This window comes from Coturnix japonica, chromosome Z (genome assembly GCF_001577835.2).
Source record: "Coturnix japonica isolate 7356 chromosome Z, Coturnix japonica 2.1, whole genome shotgun sequence".
Classification (NCBI taxonomy): Eukaryota; Metazoa; Chordata; class Aves; order Galliformes; family Phasianidae; genus Coturnix; species Coturnix japonica.
Genome location: NC_029547.1, coordinates 57,815,907 through 57,837,438, shown reverse-complemented (window position 1 = coordinate 57,837,438; position 21,532 = coordinate 57,815,907). Strand labels below are relative to the sequence as shown.

Sequence of the window (21,532 nt, the reverse complement as noted above, 5' to 3'; positions counted from 1 at the left end):
CTTGTGGTTCTGAAAGAACAACCTTCACAGCCTATACCAGGAGGAACAAAGACAGCAGAACATCCTCCCTTCCATCCCCACACCTGCATGCCTTGGATCAAACTGCATGGCGAAGAGTAGCCTAGACAGCAGGTGACAGAACAACTCATTCTATGTAGACAAAGACGTGGAGCAGCAGGAGTATAATGTGCAAAGATACCACAAGGATGACTGTTGATGAAATGGTGTAAAAAGCCATTTTAAAGTGGAAGGAGACTTATTTGGAGTATGGGGCAGTACAATGTCTGATCAACTGAATATTAGCATGCCATAAATCCAAATTAGCAGGATTCTGAAGCTCCAGAGCCATAACTTTAAAAGACATCTTTAATAAGGTGAAGCGAAAGCTAAACAAGTACATTTTTCACTGCCATAAACTGCATGGGAGAGCTAAGGAAGCCAGGATTTCACCTCCATGGACGCTGTGTCCTCACACCCATATGAGATTAGTCTGCAAAGCCCTTCTTCACCTCACTCTTCAGTCTGATATACTTAATTTCTCTTCCAGTTAAGATTTTTTTTTCACTTTCTCTGGCCTCCATGACATTTAAAGTCCTCTTGAGTTCACTGACTCATTAATACTCAAAAAAGCACCATACCCTAATTAGCAGGCTGTGATGTTGTCAGTCACAACCTTCCTGCATCCAGTATCTTCCAGCACAGAAATATATGGTCTATAGATATTGCTGCTGACTTCCTGGAATTGTAACAAGAAATGAATTCTACAGTCCTAGAAAGTACAAAATCCCATGGTAGCAGTAAGATTTCTGTTAACTCCATTGAGACTGTGCTTATTTTTTGCCATACAATTTAAATGCATTTAATGCATATTTAAGCACATGCCATTTCATTATTTATTTAATATAAAGCAACTCAAGTAGCACTCCTGATAATGATTCCTCTTAGGCAGCTGCAGTGAAAGACCACAGCAGACTATGTAATTCTTACAAGACTTCCCTTTTTATATATAACCTTTATATATATATATATATATATATATATATATCCCTTTAAATATATAACAGTTATGGCCTCACTATAAAGCTTGTTGGGCTCATGGGAAAATCTCAATAAATGCAGTCCTGTTTGGATCACACTTCTAACTGTGAAAAAGGCCCATAAAGTGTCTGGAGCTTTCCTCTTCTGTGGTTTGATATTGCTAATGCTCACCTGCAGTTACTTGCTGGTTAGTATTTCTAGACTGTTTTAATAGTATACATAATAGGCAGTTTTCAGCTCATACACAGCTACAGACACAATACCTCTAAATTAATTTATATTTGCATAAATCAGAAACAACAGTCTGCACCCTTATATATTATACTTTAAATTTAGAAAACAAAAGTCTACTTGATTTAAATGCTGAATTCCTGGATAGAATACTCTCAAATGAAGTCTTGCTTGGATTATTCTAAGTGCTTAATCTTGTAATAGAGAGATAGCTCATAAAAACATGTGTTCTGGTGGCATGTCAGGAGGTAGCTTGGAAATTTCCAAGAGAGAGCATTAGAGATTTTTGAGGATTCATTTCAAAACGTGGTGGTTGGAAGGATGTACCAGATGGGGCTTGTCAGAGTGACTGCAGGAGTCTGCAGTGTATTCCCCAGGGCTTCCACAATGTTGTGAGACATCAGTGCTGGATGTGCTAGCACACCATCACATGTGATGGAGAGAAACTTGTACTTCCAGGAAACGGTTTTGGTGATCTTTTACCTAAGTGTCTCCAACAGAGGACTCACAGCCAGCTGTGCCTACCTCTCCCAGGTAACTGAAAGCATACCAGACCAAGTAAATCACACTTAATGTCTCCACTGCAGACCTGTAAAGTCAGGTGAGATAATGCAAGGAAACTGCAGACGGTGGGACTCGCAGGTGTAGCACTTAAATGAATCTCAGCAGGTCTCGTATTTTCTGTCAAGATACAACATGGAGAGTAACTTTGCCACTGCCATTAAGCATTTTGAAGGCAAAGCAATCGGGAGAGATCAAAGTACCACCATACTAAACCAGCAGACACAGATACAAAAACGTACCATGAATTTGGCAAAGAAAAGCTGACATCTGTCACAGCTGTGACAACGGTAGGGTAATACATGAAAAGCTCATGGTACTGCTGAAAGCATGACACCTTTACTAGTAGAAAAGAAAGCCAGGTGTAGGACCACCTCCTGAAAGATCCTCCCTGATCTTCAGCTTCTACTGATGGATGCTTTCTTGTTGACATGTTTGGAACATATCTTCTGTCCATTGGGCTTACACAATCATTTTCCCTTGGATAATCTGGGCTTCTCAACACGCTCCCAGCTTTTACAGTACATTTCCAACATGTGACATACAGTAGAAGCCTGAAAACAAAGGCCCTGCATCAAAGAACTTGTCATTGACAAGCTCTGCTCCCTGGGAGAGTCTACAATCCAGAGCCTTGCTTTTGGATTTGATAAACATTCCTGGATCCAGGCCTTAGACTGCAGGGTTGCAGAGCAAAGAAAGGCAATGGGAATGCTTATGTACTTACAGATAATCTCTTCTTTTCCCTGCCTGTGGCACTGAGATGTAGATCACTCACAAGCAGATGGTGTTGCTTTACAGAAACCATACTGGAAACTAAGATGTAAAATATCTGGACTTGCCACAAGACTGGCTATAACAGACAAAAGCTATAGGGATACATGCTTTTGAAGCAACCTGGTAGCAAATTCTCTCTTTCTACCCCAAGTCTCTCGCTTCTCTCCATGCTCCTTCTCTATTCAGCCCATGCCTGCTGCAGTGCAGCAATGCAGTTGCTGCCTGTCAGTCAGGGAACAGATACAGCAACCAGCTGTCCTGTCCCCATCTATCCCCATTTGCACACCTCAGTGCCTCTCTAGCAGCATTTTTAATGAGTTACCTTTTGCAACCCAGTCTCACCACTGTGAAAATATGCACTGGCCTGGCCACAGCAAGGGATAAAAGCTTTTGGAGGTGGCTTTTTCAACTCAGACTTAGCATAATGTCATCACCAGGGGACTAAGGAGCTATAAAACAAACAAGGTGGCAAGCAGATTGTAGAGGTGTCAGGAAAAGTGCCAGGTGTCTTCCAGGATGTGACAGGAAGGCAGGACAAATGATCAGATCTGCTCCAAGGCAGCCTGCTGGTCTGCATGCTCTCAGGATGAATAACTGACCTTGTACAGAAGTCAGGTTTGCACAACAGACCATCTGCCAAGCAGTCTGAAAAACAGGAATGCTGTAATTTTTTTTTGAGCATCCAAAGATCTGACATCAGGAAAACAACTGACATAAGCACCTAGGATTCAGGCAGCAGAAGGGATGAAAGCAGTAGAAAACGATCCAAACAAAATGTTTGTCTCTATCTTCTGCCTGCAAGTGAGCTTATAAACTCATTGCCCATAGTGTGGAGAGCAGCCTGCTGCTTCAGATGAGGGCTCAGGACACTGCTGCAACCTTCACCTGGGTTAAGACTGAATTCATCCTGCAGCTATCCTCTACTGTTCAAACAGCAGCCTGGATTCATTCAAATGAATGTTTCTATTGTTGGTTTTATTTTTTTTTTTCTCCAAAAGATGTGTGTGCCTGTTTGTAGATGATGGTATAAAATGTGTAAGGTTAGAAAACAGGAGGAGATGAGGCAGCTGTGGTCTCCAGCTGCCCATTTGCTTAGAAGAGTAAGATCTTAAGGTGACAGAAAACTGCTTTAACATCTTTTTGCAGCTCAGTGGTGATGTGTATTTACGGCTAACAGAAAGGTGTGCAGTCAGGCTGAGGCCAGCTGCCCCTGAGGTGCTCCTCCAGGCCTTCACCTGTGGCTAATCTGATCTGATACTGATATTCCCTGGGGCCTGCCCAGGGAGGTGGTGGAATTGCCATCCCTGGCAGTGTTCAAGAGGCATCTGGATGAGGAGCTATGAGATATGGTTTAGTGGTTTGCTGTAGCTATAGGAGGACGGTTAGACTAGGTGATCTTGTAGGTCCATTCTTACCTTGTGATTCTATGATTCCATGATTCTATGATTCTATGCCTTAGCTCAGTATCGATGACATGTGAAGGACTGGAAGCAAGCCATGTGACAGTCATTAGATAAAATGCATTTCTAATCCCCTCAGCATCAGAAGGACCTTCAGGTTTGAAAACCTGAGCTAGTGGAGCAGCTGGTTGGATGGATACCCCGGACATATGGCTTTGCCCTTGGTAAGACTCTGTGCAAGCCTCACTCAGAAGATGCACACCGAGCCCCTCAGACACAAGGCCTGTTCCCAGAATGACATTCTCCTGCCTCCCATCACTGCTCTGGGTAGCACCATGCCTGGCTGGTGCTTCCTGGAAGCAGCATGGTGATATTTCAGTATTTCATCGCTCCACTCTTGTCAGAGCACGTGAAAGTCCACTGGGGAGACCCCTCATTCCGTATTCCTTGTGATCAGCAGTTGTACCGCAACTAATTGCCTGTTGATCTCTGATGAGAAGGTTGTACCTCTGAGACTCTCCTTTCAGAGCTGAACTGAGCAACTGCTAAAACACCTCAGACAGGCTGCTCATCTATTTTGGGTTTTGCTTCTTAAATACTTTCCAAAAGCACAGTACAACAGCGTATCTGTCTGGAGAACAGCAGGGGAATGTTTAAGAGTACATTAATATTAAAAAGATCATTTCTGCATCTTGTTGCCATCTTTTTCAAAAAGATGAAGAAACAGGTAGGTCTGGGAAAAAAAAAAAAGAAAAAAAAAAAGGTAAAATATTTAAATCACCTAAAAAATATTTACAGAATTAACAAACTGGTGGGTGTACCTCTACAACTGTTGTGCTCCAGACATTTTCCAAACCTCAGCTTTCTCTGTTAGAGAGAACTTTGTAAGAGTGCAGCTCAGGCTCTGAGTGAGAAGAGGTTAAAGCAGTACGTTTTCTGCTATAGCTGGTCACGCAGACTGAGACTTCAGAGGCAAACACGAGAACAAAACACCTACAAATATTTTGTAGTTCATGTAAGATCAGGTAATCCTTTCTCATAAAACCTATTTGTTTTATTCCTACACTAGAAAGTGGGAACAATTCAGAAGCTTAGCTTTGTTCCATAAAGCAGAGACATGTCTGTCTAGGAGACACCACTAATGCCACTGATTTACCAGGATCCCTGAGGTGATTAACCCCAAACCATGAGTCAACACTGTTTTACTCAGGCCTAAGACCTGTGTTTGCAGTGCGCACTGTGCTTCAATACTCTATGCTCAATTCTGTAACCTGATGGCAAAGCTTTACAGTGCAGCTTTAAATAATGCCATCTTCTTACAATTTGCAGGAGTTTTCCAATATCTCTCATAGGAACTGCATGCATGGTCACAACAGTGAAGCAGAAAAACAGGATGTAATCTATGTGATAGTTAATGGATTAGGTAATAACCATGCAAAGAACAGAGGACTAACTTCATTTACAAGCCCATATTCAGGCTTACCAAAAAAGGACTGAAATTACTTACCAAGTATGCTCTGAACAAAACAAATGCAAGATTTGAGCATTCTTGAAGCTTAACTTGATGAAATTACAGATTTACTATATATGATATCTCTATGGAGGGAGAAAAGCACTAGCTTTAAGTCATAAATCGGAGCGCCTTAGGCCAACCATAGAAAACACTGTCCTTTCCAAAAAATATTACCAGCCTAAATGTTGGAGGAAGTGATTCTGAAATCATGTTCACAAAGTCAAGACTGGATGGTCATCAGTGTGAATGCAATGTTTTACTAATGTGAAAGATGGAGCTTGGCCTGTGCAGTTTGGAGGTATGTATACAACCTTTATTAATAAATTTTATGAAAGCAAAATAAGCGATTGGTTCTGAAGTTCTTGATTTGTTCCACTGGCATAATGTTTTATCAGTTCAGCCACCTGAGACTGATGGTGGATAGTTTCACAGCTGTGTACTAGCAGTTAAATTACCAGTATAAAATTGTGGACAATACCATGAATCACACTTCTGCTGGTGAAAACATCAAATAAACAAGGGAAATTTTCTGTTGGCATCCTGTTCCCCAGAGGGACTGTCACTTGGAGAGGATGCCTGCTTTTGTGTCACCTGCAGACATGTATTCTCTCCATAAACCCTTCTGCTCACTTTTATTCGTGACCACAAATTAGTGGCAAATATAATCAGGAGCGTCTTCTAAAATGGCTGGACTGTGGAATTTGGCTGAGGCTTAAATTTCAGCACAACTCCCCTTCATCCACCTTGGGAATGAGGCAGTGTGAGCAGTCCTGCTTCTGCGTTTTTTCCTTGCTTTCCCAATACGTACTGGACCCTCTGAGCTACTTGAAGACAAGTTGTCTACTGCGTGATCCGGTTCCTGCATGAACAGTTCCTAGCAGAAGAGACACTGAAAATCAGTCTGGCTACTTGCAAAGTACTCTGCCAATTCGATGCAAAAAGTAGAGTTTTTCAGAGTATGTCAGTTCTCCTCTGATTTAATATTCATGGAGAATGCTGGCAGTAACACCATTAAGGCCTCAGAAACACTAGCAAAACCCAACCTAAAATATCAGGTTGTGTGTCCATGCTTTTGTCTCTACTCTGCGTGGTTATTTTGCCTGAGTAAATTTCAGGATGATCTAAATCACCTAACCGATCCAAACAACCACAGCCAAAGGGACTTCAGAACTGAAATCTAACCCTAAAACTGCATATAGAAACCACTTAAAATCTCTGCTGTCAGCAAAACAAAAATCCTTAACCAGCCTCTAACCTCAGACCTTTGAAATCACTCATACACTTTAATGGATATTTAAATACCCCTCTGTCACTGGACTTTCCTCCTGAAGTGCTGTCAGATGATAATTAACTGTAGGGTAACTGCTGTCTTGCAGACAGGTCGCTTTCTGATTTTATTAAGAAACCATAAATTATGTAGCAGTGAATTTTGACTGGAAAAAAGAAAAAGCTGAGCTAATAACAACAGACACACTTTACCTTTGGGTCATGTATTCCAGAAAGCTCTTCGTAGATCTTCTCTCCGACCATGACAGCAGCTAGGTTGGCTGTGTACGTGGACAAACAAAACAGACAGAAAATAGCCCATAGATTCATTAAAAACCTTCCAGTCCAGCACTTGGGGGGTTTGATGGCAGCTGTTCTTCCAAACAAGATCGCATAGCAGACATTCAGGGCAGAGGAGAAAGAGAAGACTTTGTTTCTGTTCCTTCCCTTGGGGGTCATCCCAAAAGGACTTTTCCACTCGTATAAGGTGAGGAAAACAGCAGTGATGTGGAGCGCAACAAATATCCCCAGCCACATAGTCCAGTGAAGTGGCCACATGAAGGCTCCAATCGGAGCTGCCGTGTCCCTGGTCCTCACCAATATCCCCAAACTAGTGGAAAAGAAAGGGCTAGTGAAATCAATCACTTGGCTGCGGGCAGTGTTAATGCTAAATGATGTCACTGCCATGTGAGCTGTCCCAGAAAGAAGGTCTCCCACCAGCCCAGTCCAATGACCATTCTTCCAGGCTCCGTATTTCCCATCACCAACAATGTACAAGTCAAAATCAAAGTTCATATCCTCAGCCAACTTCTCCAGCAGGTCAATGCAGTAGCCATAGCAGCACTTCTTCAGCTCAATGGGAACGGTGTCATTTCCTCCTTGAAGGGTTTCAAACAGGTTATCCAGCACAGCTGAATCATTGGTCAAAGGATCCAGGCACAGCTGCCCTGCTGGGCAAAGACCTTCATCATCTACATCTCTTGTGAAGACAAAAGGGTGCTCGATAAGAGTTACCACTCTGAGGTGCAGCCGAGTGGGGTGCTGCATGTGATTTTTATGTCTCTGGGCCTGTTCTGGCCATATCCCATAGTCCATGACAATCTTTCCTTCTTGCCAGCTCCCTAGACGAGTCCACATAGGGTTCCCAACAGGGTCATGCTGCAGGTTCCAGATGAAGAAGTTGTTTTCTGAGCTGACGACAGAGGAGCCTTTCACCTTAATGTGGCCACTGAGACCATCAAAAGTTGTGTTAGCTAAAAACCTGTTGGAGAGAGAAGGCAGAGTAATCAGAAGCAGACATCGCAAAGACATATGCTGAAATTTATGCAGGCACCGTGAGTTTATGTTTAAGGGACTAGAGTAGGAGATCTGGCAAACACTAAATATTCACAGCCTTCCTCTGCCACGATAACTAGGTCACTTATGATTAAAATACCTGGGAATGCTTTCTCCCCTGAGTATTTTATGTAATGCACATGGAAACTATTCAGGAAAGGTATTTTATTTACTTACTATTAAAAAAATTGAGAGGTTTTTTTTTTTTTTTCTTTTTTCAGTTGCTTTTGCCCTTTGCTTCATATGTAAACGAAACATAGGTAGTTCTCAACTGAACTTAAAGAGATCAGCAGTCAGATTCCCAGATAAAAATATGAATGAAAGTGGAAGAATGGAAATGAAGTAAAGCCCTTCCAAGAAAAATAACAGCATCTTAGTAAGATGTAGCATATGTAAGAGAGGCTACTGAAGTGCTGTCAGCTTATTTCAAGCACTTTCAAGTGAACCAACCCAGATTCTAAATGCCCGGTTGGCACTGGTTGGTCACTGTTAGCCACTTCGGAATTAGGGAAGGGGCTCAGTAAAAAAACTTAGCCCTAGAAGTAAATCTTAATTCTTTAAAATAATAATAAAAATAATAAATGAAAATACCTGCAAGAGCAATGTTCTGAAAAGTGCAACTTTGGTACAGCTGATCATGAGGTATACCAATTCTGCACTGCACATTGTTTGGTTTTTGAACATTTACTAGCCCAGATCTTCAGAGTATTAGTATTTCCTCTGCATTGGGCTGGCAACATTTGCTGGTAGCTGTCATCCACCTGTGTATAACACAGCTTCTGGTAACTCATTATTCAGTATGCTAAAATGATACAGATAAAGGAGCAGAGAAGTGAGTGGGAACATGACCAGCTGAACTGCTCTCTGTTAATGAGAAAGATGCTGTGCACTTTGCAGGGACTGCAAAGGCACCCTGTTACGACTATGAAAGTCTTGGTAGAGTGATTCCATTCAAAACAACAGAGTTATATTGCTGCTAATATGGTGTAAGGTAAGCGAAGCACATATTTTTCAGTAAGAGGCATTCAGATGATGGACTATTTAGCTGTCATAGTAGAACGTAACACATCATAACAGCTCTGAGAATTAGATGAAAGCAAGTATTGAAAGAAGTATAAAGTGAATAGTTGTCACTGCAGCCTCAATAGACAAGACATAAACTTTAAGTAGTGTTAATTGTTTATCAATAGCTAGAGAGGAAGAAACTAACCTTAAATAGATTCAAAAAGCATTAACCTGCAGCAAGCGTGTGTATGCACAATGCTGACTGCACTGCACTGATGAAATCTGTTAAATTTTTATGTCTCTTCAGCAGTAAAACTCTGCATGTGTGCAGATCATATTAATTATTTGCCCTCAGCTAAGAACAAATTTAAGAAAATAAATAATACAGTTCAAGTATAGCTGCATGTGTGAAAGCCTTTTCTGTGATGGCTTCAAAACTGCTCTCAAGAAGTCTACCATGAGTTAAGTTAGGAGAAAGACCTTAGAATCACTGAATCATTAAGGTTGGAAAAGACCACTGAGATCATCTGGCCCAGCCATCAACCTAAACGATGACATGAGCCAGGATGATACAGCCAGTACTGTTAAGAACAACAGATCCATACACTACACTTTACCCGAGACTAAGAATTATGCCCAGAAATACACACAAATGTTAAAAACAAACAGGACTGACGCATGACTGTGGATCACATTTAAACAATCCTTTTAGTCTAGTGTTAGCTAAATGTGACCATAACTTCATTAACCAGTGGTGTCAGTCATGTGTGATGGGTGCTATCCTACCAGGCTGCTTCTCTGTTTGACAGTGTCTGTGCATGTTTGCAAATGTAAACATCAAGACAACAGCTACAGAGGAAGGCAATCCCAAGCACTAAAGGAAGGTTCACATAACCATGAACTTGTTTGTTTTCTATCTCTCTTTTCTTCAGTCTTTGTTAAAAAAAAAGAAAAAGAAAAAGAAAGAAAGAAAAAATGTGCAGCTTCTTCCTTACAAGCACTGCTGGGTTTATATGCTGAGGTCATCACTATGACAATAATTGAAGGCGTAGATGTGTCTGTGCACAACATTATGAAAGAAGCAGCATGGAAAATAGTGTTAACAACTCCTTAGTGTTAACAAGGCCAAATCTTAACGATGCAAATTCCTAAGAGGTATAAATTAGCAAAGTTCTGATGGATTTGGCCCCAAATTTCCACTGCGGCACAACCTGAATGTTAGAAAGCTGCAAACCTGGAGTTTGGGGAGTAGATGAAGCTATGGAATAATGTATTAGATTTATTTCCTACAGGTAGAACGAGAACAGTGAAATTTATGCACTGTGTTCTCTGACTTTCAGTGCAGAAATAAGCATGCCCATGAGAGTGAACCAAGCACTCTGTACCTGTCCTGTAGTTGAATTGTGTTGGAAGCATTTACCTGAGAGATTTACTAACATTTAAACATACGACTTTGCTACCTTCTCGAGGTAGTAGCTTACTTTTGCAGCTCATTTGCATGTTCCATATTTTTGGTAGTGACAGGACATTAATCAAAATAAATGAGGGGAACCATGTGGGAGATGCATTTCAACAACACTCTGTAAAAGTTGCAAGAGGCTCTGGCTGCTAATCTTCTGCATGCACTACGTGCAGTAGTACTGAATTCATGCCACAGTCTGCATAGCAAAACTCAGTCACTTTAAAAAATAGATTTGAGAACCTGACTACATTATTTAGACCAGAAGCCTGTAGCCTGAGATCCCTGATACTTACAAGTGTCATGTATCACACCGACACAATGGAAATATCTATCTGATATACACATATCAGTATATATACTGATATATTGAGCTGGTCCTCTTCAGAAGGGGTATGGACAGGTTCATGCAGAAAGATGTGCACAGATTTCAGAAGGTGAAGGGACGGATCCCCAGTGAATTAATTCCTCGATGTGTCCATGTCTGTGAGCTGATGATTGCACTGACAGACTGTGGTAGCTGTCTTGGTGTTTTGCTAGCATTACTTAGCTTGACCAAGAAATTCCAAGAGTGCCACTTTTCAGCTTTCTTCCTACCTTTATTACTGTGCTTTGTCCTAAGAACTGGTTGTTATTATACTCTAGCAAAGACTTCTTTGTAGAATGACTTAATTTAATGTTTTCACTTCCACTCAATTTCAATGGCTTGGCCATTCTGTATCTTTCTTGCAAAAACTACCAGAAGCAAGAGCCAGAACAGGCAAGCAAATAGCAGGCTGGAGAAATTACCCAAGGCAAATTAAAGCTGTGGGACTAGTTAAGGCTATAAGAAAAGACGAAGCTCTTAAATGTTAGTATCTCATTCTGCCAACAGGGATGTTCCCAGGAGCAACAGGAATAGATCTGGGAATCAGACTTCTTGTAGGAGGAATAAAGATGGGATGTTTACAACAAGCACGTATTCCTCCAATTCCATACTCTTATTGATAAAAGCCTGCTTTGCCACGGACCAGACAGCTTCCTTGTTAACAGCTGTGCTGCCCTTGGATGTCACTTAAATGGCTGCAGAGTCAGTGCACAAGCACTGACCTGATGTGCCAGCCTGGAAAGTGCTGCTACTCAGCAGGTTGCAGCTGCAGAGTCAGTGCTCATGTCTCTGCATCTCCCCATGCCCAGCCACCGCAGCCCGGAGGCAGCGTACCAAGACAGATGAGCTCTCAGGCAGAAAAAGACCCACGTCACTAAACACTCAGTTACTCACCAGACAGAAGTTTTGTCTCTGCTCTGGTCACAATTAAGCCACCCACTGGTGACTCATAAATAATTGTTGCTGTTATAAATTAATAGTTGTGCTGCTAACTCAAATACACAAGGACTGGCCATCAGGTGTCTGCCTCACTGATACACTACGCACTGCCATGATTCAGGACAAGGGTTTATCTAGCGTGTTCTCTTCAATACAGTCCACCAGCAGGTACCTGGGGAAAAGCAAGCCAAGTGTATGACATTTTCTCCTAATGCTCTGACAGTTCTCAACCACTTTGAGTTCCAGGCATTTCCAGTCCCTGCTGTGATTTGTCGGTGTGTTGTTGCTCCCTCTGAATTCTCTTGCAGGCACTTCATTCATCCCTCCTCTTGAACTCACTTAAAATGCCAGTATTACTTGAATTTAAAGCAGAAATCTTACAGATGTACTCTCTGTACTGTACCGTACCACTGTGCAGTTGTAGGGAGCGCTGCTTTTGATCTGTTTTAAACCCTGTTGACTTCATCTCTCTTGTTTCTTATAGGCAAAACGACAATGAACAACTTATCTTTGCTCGCTCCATCTCACTAGTGATTCTGTACATCTTTATCATTCCCCATAAAACGTCTCTTTCCCCAGCCCCTTCAAGCCATTCCTTCTAAGGACAGATTTCTCCCTGCCTTCTGGCCTTTCTTTTCCCTTTCCACAGTATCTTAGTCAAGATGAAGGAACAAGAAATTTAGTAGATGTGAAAACTACGACAACCTGATGACAACAGTCTATATTCATCATGTAAGGGCTACTAGTTTTTTTGAAGAAAACAACGATGAAGAAATACATAGAAGCATTTTGATGTTGCTTTTGTTTCTATTTGACTCTTCCTTAATCCTCAAAATATTCTAACACTCAAATATTTGTCTCAAGAACTCCAAACCCCATCCATTAACATCTATGAGCTACAAACCAGATGTAAAGGGGTAAAAATCTGCACCAGTCATTGAATGTAAAACAGCTCATGACTTTACATACGTTACAAGGACTTTTTCTGCTTGCTTTTAAAACAAATCATCCTCTGTGGAAAAGAATATTTTTCAACAACTGGCCTCATCTCCCTCTATGGCTAAGTTTAAATTTCATTATGTCTCCAGAACAATGAAGCAGGAAGAAATACTGAAACAAATGCATGTATTAGTAAGGGTTAATAGCATTACAGCCATGCTAAAAAGAGGGGCTGAAAAGGGAAAGAAAATTAAGATGCTATTTGATACCACAAATGCTAGCTACAAAAAGCAACAACAACAAACTTACTTTGACAAATACTGTCCTGAGGTTATATTTTTTTCATCTGTGTCCATGCAATTCATTGTACTTGGAATAAGAGCTAGTTCAGGCTGAATCATGGTGGCTGCTGCTACAGCTCTTGCTACCAGCTCCATTGCATCCTGCACGTAATGCTCAAAGACAGACTGCGTTGTCTTGCCATGAGCAATGAGACCGAGCGGCAAACCTTCTGTCCTCAGCTCTTCCACGTTCTGTGAATCCCCAATAATCCAGTGAAGTTCTGGAGGCATCACACCATACCGGGTGGTTATTTCAAAAATTCTCCTTGTTTTTTCCATGTCACATCCAAACATGACCATGGTAGATGTTGTGTCTTTGATGCTCTCCAGGTAAAACTGTAGGTAGTTCAGAAGGTCACTGGTTGACGTGAGATTTGCTGTGATGTTTATAATGGACCCCAGATGGAACTTGGAGCTTTGCTGTGTGAGGAAGAGAAAATCCGTGATGTTCCACTCCTCCTGGCATACCATCAAGCTGAAATTGTACCAGTTGTTCATTGCAAGGATTGAGAACGTGACATCAGCATCAGAGCTCAGTGAGTTTTCTAAACTCATTTGCAGGTGGAGGGGATTCTGCAGTTAAAAACACAAAATATTTTAATTAGAAATAAGCTAGAACCAGAGTTAATGCATTTTCTTGATTTTTTTACGTGAGGATTACATGTTCAGTCATGTTGTTCAAAGTAATCAATTGTTCATCTAGGTAATGGTGTGTGAAACTGGGAAACATAGACCTACCCAACTTACGTGGACAGTGAATCAAGGGCCTCCCGGGCTAGAATCTGAGTCAACTTCAATAATCACCATAGAGCCTGTTTCCAATTATTTGGATTTCTTTAAATCCACTCGTACTTTTAGATTTCTTGGCATTCTCAATCACTGAATTCCATTTTCTTCTAACAGAGCGTATGAGAAAGTAAGACTATTATTTGCATTCAATCATGGCAATAACGCTTAAGTTCAATGAACACAGTCAAGTGCTTTGGTAAAAAGTAAACGAAGATTAAAAAGAACTCTCAGGTTGCTTTGTGGGTTTTTTGTTTTTGGTTTTGGTTGGGGGAGTATTAGTGGACTTTTCCTACACAGACACATGAGCAAGCTAATGGAACAGATCATCACCGGCAACCGATGCATATCATGTACTGCTAATAAAGCCCGAGAAGATTAATTCCTCTGTAAGGGGCTAGTTACTGAATGTGCAAAAGGTGAAGATGTGAACACTCTGTATTATCTGAGTTGGAAAATACTTGATAAATAGGCATTCCATACTTGTATTTTTTATGTCACTGATGATAGAATAGAACACAACCAGCCACATTTCCCAGCAACACTGCCTTCTGATGCATCTTTTCCAAGAAAGGAGAGAGGATATGAGGTTAATTCATCTGCTTGGTTTCAGCTCAGAAGCTGACAGTCCTCAGTATAGCTTTTCTCTGAAGCCAGTTACGAAGTCAGTTTCAGGATTTGATTTGGCTTGTCAGATCTTTGTTGTGACTTCACGCCAATGTTTGCTGGCATTCATGCCCCCTCAAATTATATATTATCCTACACAGGTTCCTGAATTTCATCATCTTTCTATCCATTCCTAAGTCACTCCAGGTGACTTCAGGTCTTTTCCTCATGCTCTTACATTTTAGGTAGATAACAAGTACTGTATATGAGAGGGAACCAGACTTTTACTCTGTTTAAAGCTAGTATAAAATGCTGTCCTTTGATTTTAGCAGTATTTTAGTGCTCATTACAGGCTCCAGCTTGGATGGATCTTAGAAATACCATTCTAAATTTGAAGTAATCAGAAATGCACTAAAATGAAACCCTGGCTCTCCACTTTAGATGCAAGAGGTAGAATGCAGCAAATAAAAACACCAACCAAACAAAAAATCCCCAAACAAACAGAAGAGCTGAACACCATTTAAAAGCAGCAAGCTTTCACTGTGTTGATTTGTAGCTACATGAACTCATCATGCATTTTCCTGAGCAGATCATTGAAATTCAAAGCTGGATTATGAGAATACTTTAATTGAAGAAGCTCTCAGCTCTTTTGTTACCTCCTGGTTTTGGTACCAGTGGCTTGTTTTTACACAGAAACATAAACAAGCTACTTGAATAGATCAGTGACCACAATCAATGCACATCATGTACTGCCAATAAAACGCAAGAGGATTGACTCTGATAAAGGACAAGTTACTGAATGCACAAGAAGCTAAGCTGTGCAGACTCTGAGCTCTAAGCTAAACATTGCCTATTAATTAAAATACACGATTAGCACAGTAAAAAAATGCTTTGCACATAATACCTGGATTTTGGAAGCTGATTTGAATAAATTAGTGTCTAAAAACTCAATTAAGACAATTTTTTTGGGCTAAAATTATGAGCTCATAAAATAAATTAACTCCAGTTTCTCCCTTGGTTGAAACAGAAAGGAATAGGAGGTTTTACTTGTGTATTCTGCCCAAGAACAAGTAAGTCTGGTCACTTTTTACAAAACAATCTGCCTCCAAACAATCTCCCAAGCCTACTGACTTAGTTAATTTTTTAGTTTAGAAGTAAGTCATTCAATTGCAAGTGAGTTATTCAAGAACATTTTGCACACACAGATGACAGCATACAACCTGTACCTACTGCATCAGGAAACTCAAAACTCTGTGGTACATTCACAAGTACAGCATCTCAATAGCTTCATAGCTACTTCAGTGTACACGCAGATATAGAAGATAAAATCCACCAGGGCTCTAGGTGAGTCCATGCCAAGTGGCTCTCCTTGGTGCCCTGCAGTGGCAGTGTGGGTCCCAAATTACCATTATACCCAGTAGTATGGGTAAGTGCAAGAGAACTGGGGCTCCACCTCACCCAACAGGTTCAGATATCTCTAGACCTATATGCCCCCATGCTAAACACAGTGCTAATGCACTGTTGCATGCTACATAAGATTTCCTCCAGTCCACAGCACACTGATCTAGCTATAGATGTCCCTGTCCATTGCAGGAGAGTTAGAGGAGATGGCCTTTAGAGCTCCCTTCCAATTCAAACAGTTGTCACTCTATGATTCTCTGAGTGGATGTGAATTGCTTAGATCAAACATTTTTAAGAGGTTGTTAATAAGTTTTAGTTATCATTTTCTGTAGTCAACAGGCACATCTACACAAGCAATTACTAGCACTGTGATTAACTGATTATTTCCTTGTTAGCATGCTTGAAAGGTAAACTTTAAGCCCTGAAAAAGTAGTACGAAGTATATCAGGACTAAACAGTATTTTGAAGGGAACTGACTACAAACTTGCCTGGCATACTCACAACTTTTCTGGTACAATGACATACAGAAAAATCAACTAGAAGGTATTTGTGTTCCACTTTACTTTCAGCCACTCGTCAACCCACTAGGCCTGTGGGTCACCTGGTCCCCAAAAATGGGAAGGGAAAAAAGGAAAAGGAGTCGGGAGATGGGAGCTGGGCTCAAGAAAACAAACATCATGGTAACATAACACTTACCACTGCGAGATCGTGGCAAGGTGATATAGTGAGCTCCATAATTTTGCCATCGCCCTTCCTCCCAGAGGGCTTCCATCCACTTGGCTTATTTAATTATGGCACATGTATCACAGTCATGAATAACCTGTGCAATAGCATCCATGCTAAAGTCCACCCCTCGGTCTCTAGCCCACTTATATGTCGTGTCTCTTACTCGATGGCCTGAGGTCTCACGGGCCCATCGAGCTAGAAATAATTCACCCTTGTTCTGCCAGCCCAAGTCTATTTGAGCCACCTCAATTCTGGCAGCTCGATCTACCTGATGGTTGTTTTGTTGTTCTTCAGTAGCCCGACTCTTGGGCATGTGAGCATCCACGTGATGCACCTTTACAACCATATTCTTTCTTCATGCAGCAACGTCCTTCCACAGTCCAGCAGCCCAAATAGGTTTTCCCCTCCTTTGCCAGTTATTTTGCTCCCACTGCCGTAACCACCCCCATAAGGCATCTGCCACCATCCATGAGTCAGTATGAAGATAAAGCACTGGCCACCTCTCCTGCTCAGCAACATCCATGGCCAGGTGGAAAGCATTTGTGTTTAACAGCTGAGGTTTTTGATGATACAAGTGAGAAGGAGGGTTCATCGCATTTAATTAATTGGACTAGTTTGATCAGCTCCTTCATTAGACCCCTTTGATGATCTTGATCTTCATCAATTGTTTCTGATACTACTACAGGATCTTTACTAGCAGTTAATGTCAGCTTTGTGATTGGGATTCTACATAGGGATACTTGATGGGCCTGGCTGGTTCACCACGCACCCAATTACAGGGTTCACATAGAGAAACTCTGTCTGACCTTACTGTTTTTGTATGCAAGGGAAGAACCTTTCAATAAATAATTCAGTGATGCACAGAGATATTTGGATTTAATACCTTCTTAACTTTATTTTGAAAGGTTTATTTGTCATTTGTAGGATGCAAATAAACCTAGAGGGGCTGAAAACATTACACAGTTAAAGCCACATGTATACACACAGTACACAGACTTTGACGAGCTTTTATCTATTCCTGACGATTCATTTTTCTATAAACTAAAAAATTACTGCTTTTTAATGAAGAACTTCCAAAAACTGCCTATTCAGTGATTCAATAGCAATCACTGAGGCTGCATAATTTCAGAGCAAAGGCTTTTGACAACTTAAATGATAGTTTAGATGTGTATAACTTTTTACATATCAGGAAACAGAAGATTTATGAGATGATATCAGTGTATTGAACTGTGCCCATCCATCCTTACCAAAATTCTTAGGCAGACAGCTTTATTACTTGACTCTGGAAATTAGTAAAGTTTGACTGTTTCAGTTAAACCGTCAATTAATTCTTGTATGGAAAATCAATTGCTCTGTTTCAATTTTACTTTAAGCTGTCACTAAAGGTGGAATGACTTGCATCAGTTTCTCTCTACATAACACAGAAAATTAAAACTCACCTGAATAATGTTAATTGGAATTTACTTTTAATGATGTGTTTGTATTTACAAAGTCTCAACTAGCAGAAGCATTTTCAATGTTTATGAAGACTTAATTTCTTACTGCATGTAATTAGCTCATGTTTTATAAACCAGCCTTGATGACTTGACTTCAACGTCTTCTGGGTAACTAACGAGCCTAGAATTCTTATCTTCTGATTAATCACCTTTGGATCAGATACTGACAGTCTTTCCGCTGACTTCCAGTGGGCTTCAGACCAAACCAATCACAGAACACTGAACTCTATGTGGCCTGATGTGTTTCAGTTCCCTACACAAAAAGAGACAGTAACAATTTATTTGCCGTCAGTACTGAAACCAGAGCAATTTTTAGTTTCACTATCTGAGATACTTGAGATAGCAGGTTCACTTAACACCAAATGCATGATTTGCATTTCATCAATTAGATCTTCAAGGCTGCTTCAGTCATCTGTAGACCCATTCTCAGTAAAGGAAAATCTTGAGGACATAATCAATGCCTGGAGCTAGACTGACTTGTACCCTGCAGGACCTGACCATTTAACTCTTCAGTCAAATTTGTAATGCTAATTCCACATGGCCATGGTGACATTTTATTTGACATTATGATAGATCCATTAGCAGAGTTAAAAGCATGTATGTGAATAAATTTTGCTAATCGTAAAGACAAATAATACACTGAAAATATTATTCCCCACTGATTCTCAGGGACAAAGGCAGTATTCAAATGCACATTTATGATAAGAAACAAAAGAGAAAACAAGTTATATAATTACATCAGAGAAACCTCTGCTGAACAGAAAAAAAAAGAACATTCTGGCTTTCAGTGCAGCTGTGGGGACTCACAGCTTTACAAACAGAGCTAAATGGCAGCTGTGAGCAAGCTGATGCTGGAGCTTCAAAAACTGAGCAGCTCTTTCTTCTGTGATTGAAACAACAAAGTTTAGGCTCGATACCCAGCTCCCTACAGACTAAGTGCCTAAGTATTTCTTTTTCCTTACATACCAAAAAGAAAGATGCTATGAAATATTTTGGTTTTGCTTTGATAGCTGGAGACTGCAACACTTCAAGAGGTTTTGTGTTGGCAGTTGTCAGAGTGCAGGAAGGGCTCTAGATGGAGAGGTCCCACTGTTTGCCCAACCAGCCAGGGAGCGGCTGCTGGTGCATTCTGGAGATGGGTGAGGAGTTGATAAAGTGTAAGCACCTCTCCCTTCAACAGGGTCACCGATGGTGAGAAGGGGAGCTTACAGCTCTCCATACCTTCAGCCCTTCATTTTTGTGCCTAACTTGTTAGTCCAAAGAGCCTAGCATGCCTTTGGTATCAAATGCTGGAACCGTGGTCTAATGCTGCTTCTGGCCCTTTTCCAGCCCCAGCTAAACCCCCTAAGGCTTCTCATGGACATCACTAAGTGTTTCATTCAGCCTTCAGGCCTTCATCCAGAAAAACACTTAAACATCTACTTACACAGCGTCAGCATGATTAAAAATACCAATTTCTTCTGCTATTTAAACAGAAGAATAACTTCATCTTGTGTTTCTCTGGGGAAGAAAATCCTAGACCCAGATGATTAGGACTATTCATCTATGTAAAACAAGCCACTGTCAAGCAAAGAATTTCTTCTGCATTGGCCAAAGAAGAGGATGACTTTACTAATTCTTTTTTATTGTCTTGCACATCTTCTCTCTCCACGTTTACACCTGCTTGAACAAGACCGTAATTTGAAACAGCGCAGATCCCCAAAGAAAGAATATCTTTTTGCAGGCAGTTTCAAAGCTTCTGAGAGAGAAAAGCCAGTTCGAACTAGCTAAAGCCCTTCGTATTCCTACAGCAAAACACGCCTGGCAACTGCCCAAGCAGCACTTATCAGCAGATCCTAACGAGGCACTAACTGTTGATTTAAAAAGAAACAACAACAAAAACAAAGATTAATTTAAGGGTTGTCTTAGTTTGTCCTCAGAATGACTCCTCTTGTTCGACCAGACAGTCATGAATTTGGGTTGATTAACATCCCTAATGACTACATACAAAAACTTTAAACTAATCCGAGTAAGTACAGTTCTCTACAAGGTCAAACAGGCAATATAAAATAAGAACATTCAGCTGTTCTTGGAAAGAAAGACCCATTATTTATCTTCATGGCCATTTATAAATTATCTTAAGTAATACTACTTCAAAAACTTCAAGGTGTTCTTTGCTCTAGGGGGGGAATAACCAACATTCAAAGTTCAGCAGAGAATATTTCATACAGATGTCAAGAGCCAAAATAGTTTTTCCTTCCCTAAAACATGTCATTACTGTCAGAAGAAAGATGACTGATAACACAAATAGACCAGGGGGAGTTGCACTAATTCTCCATAAAAGGCTTTCCCCCATCATTAAAATGCCAGTACGGTGCTCTAGAGGATCAGCTCCGGTCTGTGGCATGGGAGAAAGGTGGCTTGGTCCCTGTCTGTTAATCCGGTTCCCAAGAGCTCTACTAATGTAAGTGGGAAATAGAAATGTGGAAGATTAGGTATTCGCTAGCTTTTAAAGCCCACAATCCTTGCAGAGAATCCAAATTATTACTGGCTGCTCTTAACTGGGCTATTAATTCATGGCATTTGCTAAATGACTGCTTGTTCCTTCCTTGCCTGAACAGTTACCTGAAGAGTCCTCCTTTCCACGGAAAGAAGTTGTGATTTATAATCAGCATCTGCAAAGCCCTTGTAAGCATTTGGATAAAAGATGCCAGGGAGTATTAAATGCAAGTATTAGCCACAGTGGACAACTCAGTACAGCACAGCATTGTTTTCTGTAAGTTCAGCACTGTTACAGAATGTAGCCGTGACAGATAGGTAAGCACACACCATCAAGTGTATGCTGCTCTTTGCCAGTCCTACCCCAGGCTTTGTTTGCAGTGTGATTTCCCAGTAATACATTTTCTTACAGCTGACCTCATCGAGTTCCAGAGAGGCACATCTTTCAGGAGTTTGAACAGCACTACAAGCATGGAAGTTCGAAAACAGCTTTCAGTAAAAATAATTCATTCCCTTAAAGCAATGTGGCGTGGTCTGGTGCAGACAGAATAGCTGGGTGTCCAACAGTGACACCATCAGCAGAACCAAATCCATGGCAGCACCAGGGAGAGGACAGTGCATGACCTCCGAGGCTGTGAAGTTACAGAATGCCTCCTGTGTTCTGGTCCTTAAAGCACGGTGTGGGAAGGCTAGGTTGCTGTAAGGCAGTTCTTAGAACACACTGGAAGTGCTGTCTTACCTTGAAGATAATAGTTTAGGAGGCTACCAGAGCACTCCTTGAGTGTCTCTGAATGGAAGAACTCTTCTTACTATTCTTTTAGAATGATTACTAGCAACTTTAGATAAGGCTGCCATAGTAACATGTCAGTTG

General features: G+C 41.0%; 1 protein-coding gene across 1 annotated transcript in view; it reads right to left on the bottom strand.

Moving 5' to 3' along the window:
* Positions 1-21,532, bottom strand: part of GRIN3A (glutamate ionotropic receptor NMDA type subunit 3A) — a 59,788-nt gene that overhangs the window by 19,223 nt on the left and 19,033 nt on the right. Inside the window, exons 2-3 of the mRNA XM_015849825.2 lie at positions 13,137-13,741; positions 6,997-8,044 (exon numbers count right to left, since the gene is read on the bottom strand). Of these exons, the coding sequence (XP_015705311.1) occupies positions 6,997-8,044; positions 13,137-13,741 (1,653 nt within the window). The remainder of the gene's footprint in view (positions 1-6,996; positions 8,045-13,136; positions 13,742-21,532) is intronic.